The sequence below is a fragment of the Triticum dicoccoides genome, chromosome 2A (assembly GCF_002162155.2).
Source record: "Triticum dicoccoides isolate Atlit2015 ecotype Zavitan chromosome 2A, WEW_v2.0, whole genome shotgun sequence".
Classification (NCBI taxonomy): domain Eukaryota; kingdom Viridiplantae; phylum Streptophyta; class Magnoliopsida; order Poales; family Poaceae; genus Triticum; species Triticum dicoccoides.
In genome coordinates, this window is record NC_041382.1 from 24,209,010 (window position 1) to 24,216,733 (window position 7,724).

Here is a 7,724-nt window from a genome sequence, read left to right on the forward strand (position 1 = left end):
ATCCGCCTAAACCTCCCCATCATGCGGCGGTTGATCAGGTCATTGCTTTTGTTCGAAGCATCCGCAATGAGATTGAAGTCTCCCGCTACTGCCCACAGGCCCGGTCTATCCGCGCGGACATCTCTGAGCTCTTGAAGGAATTGCACTTTTAGCGCATCATCTGTCGGGCCATAGACCACCGTGAGATTCTAGCTCCACAGTCACCGAGAACGTGTCAAACCTAGATGAGATGACTTTGACCAAAGCAGACTGCCAGGCTACGATGATTCCGCCAGCAGTGTTAACAGCGGGTAGCGCAACAAAAGAATCATACTTCATGCCAAGGACCCTTGAGATGGTGAACCGGTCCACAACTGCCAATTTAGGCTCCACGAAGCAGACAACAGAGGCATTGGCGTCATCCACGATGGATCGAATGACAGCTACACGATTGGGATCATTAAGCCCATGGACATTCCACACAAGCACGTTATGATTGCAACAGTTCATTGACATTGGAAAGGCCCACAACCACGATCACGAGGCCGCGCACTCAGCAAGCCAACACCGTCGGCGCCACCGGCATGAACTGCTCCAGTGCGAATAACTTAGTTAGCGTGTCTATGCTTGATAGGGGTAATGGCTCCTTGAACAGGTCAGCGTCGTCCATGTGGCAGAAGCCCAATCTGGCCATGAGGACACGTTGCGCGCGTTGCACATAGGATGCTGGTAATCCCTTTGAAACTTTAGCAACTTTGATATATATTAGTGATCAAAGACCATCAAAGTCAGTCACACCTTATATTTTAGAAAGGAGGGAGTATGTGTTATTTTCCTTCCTTCGCCTTAGTGGTTAGGGCAACTCCCATCCAGGCTTCACCACTAAGTCCACGGATTCGTTTTTCCTTTGCCTGCTGCTCCGATGTTCGGTGATCGGAAGAGGAATCCCGATGACTTCACTCTAGCTAGTAAGTTTAAGTTAGTTTTTCTTTTAGTTTCCGTAGGTGCCGCACTCGGATGGATTGCAACGCTTCTTCTTGAGTTTCTCTGTCTTTCGGGCTTTGATCCTCCTTGAGTTAATCCGTCTGGACGTAGTCGATGGAGATTCGGTGTAGATTTCCACCATCTCCTTGAGACGATGAGGTTAGCTAGGGAGGGTATCTCGTCACACTTGTGTGACGATGAGATTTATTTTCATGTTCAACGACGATCGAGATTGAGATCTATTCAAGGATTTAACGACGATGATTATGGCTCCAAGGATTTCGTCCTTAGGGGCACATGCACAAAGATTTCCCGGCTGTTATCGACAAGGTCAAGTTGGCTCTGGTAGGGTATCGGCGACAACAACGCGTGGACGACTCGTTCTGGCACCGGTATTGGTCGTTCAGTGGTCTAAGGACATTGATGTAATTTTTATTATGTTTGAGTTGTTTTATACTTCTGATGAACTTTTATAAATTCGAATCCTTTTCAACAACAAAAAATGTACGTGTTGTTTTACTTTCCCTTTCCGTGCTTGCCACTTTAACTGAAGGTTACAACAGTGATCCTCTAGCTCAAGAAATACTTATGGCTCTCTCAATTGATCCCAACAGCAAACCACGTTTTACACGGCAGGAAGGGGCGCTAAGATACAAAAGCAGGATATATGTGAGAGCTAATACTACTGCTCAGTAACACATTTTAGAAGCTGTGCACTACAGCCACTTACCACAGAATCAAAACAATATTTGCCTGGCCCAACTTAAAAAGTCATTATACAATGCCAGCAAGCTAAGATGGAACAAACCAAGTTACCAGGGCTACTGCAGCCTTTGAAAGTGCCTAAGGAAGCCTGGACTATGATCAATATCGATTTTGTGGAGGGGTTTCCCAAGTGAAATACTTATGACTCTATCTTGGTGGTCATTGACAAGTTCAGTAAACATGGCCATTTTATCCCCCTTAAACATCCCTTTACTGCTCCCCAGATAGCAAAAATATTTGTTGACAACATTTACAAACTGCATTGGTTGCCTAAAGAAATCATTTTTGATAGAGATCAGAGATCCACTGATCACTAGTCATTTTTGGCAGCAGCTATTCAAACTGACAGATACTCAACTAAACATGAGCGGTGTAAGGTATCCAGAAACTGATGGCCGGGCTAAAAGGCTGAATCAGTGCCTTTAAAATTATCTACGGTGTTCTGTTCATGCTTGCCCTCATAAATGGCTCCCTTGACTGCCTTTAGTTGAATTTTTGTACAACACATGTTATCATTCAACACTCAGCACATCCCTATTTGTGGCGATGTATGGTAGACGGTCTCGACAACTTGGCATCACTTCATGGAGTCCCACGCCTTTGATAGAGTTGGATGAATGGATCGAAGCTCTAGCAGACATGAATGTTGTCACTCAACATCAAGTGCAGCAAGCTCAAAAGCACATGAAAGCTCAAGCAGATAAAGTGGAACCACAGTTCTCTGTAGTTGATTCAGTGAACCTATAAAACTGCAGTCGTAAGTTCAGATGACAACTGCTCGATGCAGCAACCGGAAGTTGCTATTCAAATACTTCGGACCATTCCCAATTCTACAGAAAGTGGGTCTGGTGGCTTACAAATTTCAGCTTCCTGAAACTAGGAAGATTCATCCGGTCGTCCATGTCGCATTACTCAAAAAAGTGGTTCCTCCTGCGTCAGAGGTATTTCGGATTTACCTGATGCTTGTGCTAATTCAGACCAGCTGATGCAACCGGAAGCTGTCTTGGGCCGCCGTGTGATCAACCATTCCGAGGGTACTACTGCTTGAGTATTGGTTAAATGAAAAGGGTTATCTGAAGACTGCGCGACGTGGGAAGATCTCAAAGATATACATGACCAAAGATGTTTGTCTGTCCCCGGTTCATATAAAATAAACAACATATTAATTTTCTATACTTAATATCATGCATATATAGGCATTACTAAGTTAATAGCAAATGACAAATAATATGCGTACAAATGAAATGTAAAAAAGAAATACAGTCCATGCATTACTATTTACATTGCATATTAGATAGCATTGTCCTACTTTCTAATCATAATAGATTACAACTCTCTATATGTTTGTAAATGTGGCTACAACATGGATTATAACAATACTGATTATCAAAATACCGTAACATACTGCCTATGCTACTCTCATACCATACTATTATAGCAAAAACTCATCGGTAAAAAGGGAAGGAAGCTCACCATCAGTGGCGGAGCTTCAGCCACTTCTCTGAGCGGGCCAAAATAGGCCTGTTTAGGAAATACCATTGAAATTTCGCTTGCAGGCCCCAGATTCAGTACCAGTCTTCACCGAGTTTCTGCTGGGCTGGGCGGGCCATGGCCTGGTTTGGCCCAGTCATAGCTCCTCCCCTGCTCACCACTGTGGCCACTGCCTTGACCGAAGATGTTGAACTACGATCGCGCAAACTAGCATCGATGACCCAACAATACAAGACCATTGTGCACACCAGCGTGACCTTGCGATATCGTGAAATTATCTCGGTGTCGTGGCCAAACCTGCTACTGAGTACACAAATGTTTTTAGAGAAAACAAATAAATGATTTTTGTGAGAGAAAAATAATTTTTGTGAGACATGCAAAATGATTTTTTTTAGCAAATGCAAAATGTTTTTTTTAACAAATGCAAAATGATTTTTGTGAGATGGGAGAGGGAGGGGGCTATGCACTGCCATGGCTTCGTGGGCTTCGTGGGCCTGACGCCGTTGACGCCTCCGCTCTCAAAAATGGAAAAAATGCGAGGACAGAAAAGAAAAAACCACTCCACCTCACGCCGCTCCACCGTTCCCACTCCGAGCGCCGCCGTCCTGTCGCCACCACCGCCGCTGACGGCGGCGCGAAGCAGAAGCTCACCCCCGCGGCACGAATGGCCGTGTTCCCTCGACCCTGAAGCTACTCCACCTCACGCCGCTCCACCGCTCCCAATCCCAGCGCAGCCGCCTGTCGCCACCACCGCCGCGGCCGGCAGCGCGAATCCAGCTTGCTCCTCCCCGCGGCTCGAATCGCCGTCTCGCTGGCCAAGTTCGGCCCAACAAGATCCCCGTTGCCGTCGGAGGCTGGCCACAGTTCGAAGCCAGCTTGCTCCTCCCCCGGCCGATTAATCCCCTCTGGTCGCCTGCCGCCGGTTAGTGCTCTTCCTTTTGCCCTTTGCTTGCCGGAGAAGAACTCGGAGCGTGACTCGGAATTCCTGCAGGAACAGGCTCGCTCGGAATTCAGCACAAGTCGGAATCTTTGTCGAGTGCCAGTCCGTGTTGTAGCACTAGAAGCGCCCTGGGAATCGGATTCAGTCCATATCCGTATTGTTCTTGGGCTCAGATTTGCTTCTCCTACTGGAATTTGAATCGGCTGGTGATCTATCTGTATATAAGTATCGCCAGGAGCCAGCCTTTCCTCTGCAGAAATTTGCGTTCAACTTACTGAATTTTTTGTCAGTTTGGCCCAAGCTGAAGATATCTGCAGAGAGATTTGTCAGTTTGGCCGAAGCAGAAGATATCTGCAGAGACTCTGCTCCAATGGAGTCATGTAGTGTTGCCAGGATAATGAGCTTAGGGAAGCTTGCTATACACAGGACGTATTTGTGCACCCTAATCTTCAGAAATTTGCCAAAGCTGCTAGGCTTCACTCCCAGTTCACTGAAGAAATTCTGCAAAGCTGAACATGTTGAGCTACAACTGACCAAGAAGACTACACTGGGCACACTGCCGGAGCTGCCTCCGGACATCTTGATGGGTATCTTTGCCACCCTTGAGATCCCTGACCTCGTGCGTGCCGGCTCTGTCTGCTCCTCCTGGCGCTCCGCATACACAAGCCTACGGAGCCTTGGGCAGTACAAACTCCAGCAGACGCCATGCCTCCTCTACACTTCCGAATCCGCTGGTGAGAGTGTTGCATGCCTCTACAGCCTCGCGGAGAAGAGGTCGTACAAGTTAACTCTCCCGGAGCCGCCTATACGCACTAGGTGTTTGATCGGGTCCTCACATGGCTGGCTGGTAACTGTAGACGACAGATCTGAGATGCACCTTGTCAATCCCATCACATGTGAACAGATTGCTCTCCCATCAGTGATCACCATCGAGCAGGTGAACCCCATAGTTGATGAGTATGGTGCTCTCCACAAGTATGAATTCTCATGGCACAGTGGAGCCCGTGGTGTTTATAGCTCGCCATCAATCTTCGCTCTTGACAAGCTGCGGCATGAACTCCACTATAAAGCATTTGTTTTCCCTGATACATCCACTGGAAGCTACATTGTCGTGCTCATCCATAATCCAATGCGTCAGCTCTCTTTTGCAAGGGTTGGGGATGATAAGTGGACCTGGTTGCCACCTTATGATGACTATAGTGACTGCACTTACAAGGATGGCTTGTTGTATGCTGCATGCACTTACAAGGGAGAACTTCACACCTTTGATCTTAGTGGCCCTGTGGTCACAAGGAAGACGATTATAAGCACACCCAGGGAGTACGACTGCGAGTACATGTACGTTGTTCAAGCTCCATGGGGTGGTCTGCTACTTATATGGAGGATCTTTGAGGATCATAATGTAGAACCTGAACCTGGGGCATCTGTGTTTTGGAACACTACGCAATATAGGATATATGAATTTGACGCTGCTGGAAGTGAACTTAAGGAAATCAATTGCTTGCGTGACCATGTGTTGTTTCTTGGGCATAATCAATCACTTTGTCTTGGAGCTGAAGAATATCCGTCTCTCAGGGCAAATCATGCCTACTTCACCGATGATAATTCTTTATGGGCATGTGGATTGACGAATAATCACCGTGATATGGGAGTTCTCAACTTGGATGATAACAGCAAGGAGGACCTTGTGTCTCCGCAGCTTTGGTCAAACTTTCCGGCCCCAATGTGGATTACACCTGATCTTCGAAAGATGAACTTGGCTTCAGGGGGAGATTGAAGAAAACAGATCGATGGATTCAATGAAGCAACTAAGATATGGCTAGCCTGTACCTAGTTGGCTCTGAATAAATAGTTTTGAGTTTTATCTGCTTGCATATGTTATAATCTTGTAATTCTCCAAAGTTTAATTGATTTATGTTCTTGTTCTTATCATTTTTCTGCCGTATATCTTCTCCTATGCTCATGTCGTCCTATTGTGGTGTGTTAATGTCCAGGATACCATGTTTCTCAAGTGTAACACTGCTTGGTTTGGTATAACTGCAGGGAATGGTATTTCCTTCCAGTTGTTGTTTATTTCAGAGTGCGCATAATTGCTCTTTCAGTGCACCTGAAGATTTCTGTTGGTAGTTATCACTTGAAGAAATCACAAATATTTCTGTCGGGTTATGTGATTTACTTTGCTGCATGCCTTCTGGCAAAAAAAAGCAAACAAACCATCTATTGTTTTGAAATTAAGATGTTTTCTTCCGTCCACTATTGAGCAGGGCTTTAGCAAGACTGTCCATTTGGAGCTACTCAGACAAGCGACGATACTTGCATTGAGAATTTGAGATATCGGTTCCAATATTTAGACTTGTTGCCTCTGAATAAATGGTTTTGAGTTTCATCTGTTTACATATGTTATAATCATGTCAACGGAAATTTGAAAAAATCAACGGGCGGTATATATATTGATTCTTCGCTATTTCCAATAAGCAGAAGCATTCGTAATGTCTGGGCTGTCAATGTTACACTAGCGTAACGCTGCTGGGTTTGGAATAACAGCAGGGAATTGTCAGGTTATGTGATTTGCCTAGCCGCAAAAAATAGCATGTCTTCTGGCAATAAAAAGCTAACAGATCCATCTATTGTTTTGAAATTAAGAAGATGTTTTGCAAGATCCAGTCATGATCAAACACTTGATCCCAGTCTGTACACACTAGCTTCAATCCGGTTTACTTTAAACCTGAATGAGTAGCAGTCTATTTTACAAATCGCAGCATGCCTAAGAGTTTCTTCATTCTCAGCTATGAATGAATCATCTAAAGAACGAAAAAACAGAGAATTTGCATCACTCTTCAGGTGGGCTTCCTCGTCTCCATCATCACAGCATCATGACAGCAACTAGATTTGCATCACTTGTTAGCCTGACCTTTCTTGTGTGCATCAAAGATCAGATGTACCGACGCCACCAGCCTGGAGGGAAATCGTGCAGGAAGCGGCTGTGCAGTGCCAAATCACGTCCTGGACGTACTCGAACATGGCAGCCAGCCACGGGGCAACGGACACTCCCTCCCTCTACCCTGTGCAAACGCTGACAGTGCCCGGGCATCTACAAAGAAATTTAAAACTGTAAACAATGTCGGGAACACAAACAGAACAATTGATGGTGTTTACAGCAAGAGGTGTATGAGTTACTGACCTCCCAAGTAGCAACAGTGAAATCACGAGAGCGCTGCATTTCAAAGACGCAAAAGTGACAAATTGTTGAATTAGCCGGACAGCTTCTCCTGCAATAGTCGACAAAAAGATCGACTATGTGCCTGGGCACATCCACCCCATCAACAACCTGAAGAGAGGAGGAAATGAAAGATGGTGATCATCTACACAAGTTTAAACCTTTCTGAACCTTGACACAACAATATTTCTGCTACAAAGTTTTCTCTGAACCTGACACAAGAACCCTTCCTACGATGTACCATTCAGGATCTACAAAGTTTTCTCTGAACCTGACACAAGTTTTCTCTGCTACAATATTCAGAATCTACAAAGTTTTCTCTGAATCAAGTGTTTACTCTGTTTTGTA

At 45.4% G+C, this 7,724-nt stretch overlaps 1 protein-coding gene across 2 annotated transcripts; it reads left to right on the forward strand.

Annotated features, from left to right (window-relative positions):
• Nucleotides 1-3,761: 3,761 nt before the first annotated feature.
• Nucleotides 3,762-6,199, forward strand: LOC119352917 (putative F-box protein At4g22170). Of its 2 annotated transcripts, none has more exons than XM_037619509.1 (2): nucleotides 3,762-4,141; nucleotides 4,211-6,199. In XM_037619509.1, exon 2 carries the CDS (start codon nucleotides 4,530-4,532, stop codon nucleotides 5,934-5,936), a length of 1,407 nt encoding a protein of 468 aa, XP_037475406.1. In that variant the 5' UTR covers nucleotides 3,762-4,141; nucleotides 4,211-4,529; the 3' UTR covers nucleotides 5,937-6,199. The 2 variants fall into 2 exon arrangements, with proteins under 2 accessions (XP_037475406.1, XP_037475408.1); XM_037619511.1 differs by having other exon boundaries at nucleotides 4,217-6,199.
• Nucleotides 6,200-7,724: the final 1,525 nt, after the last annotated feature.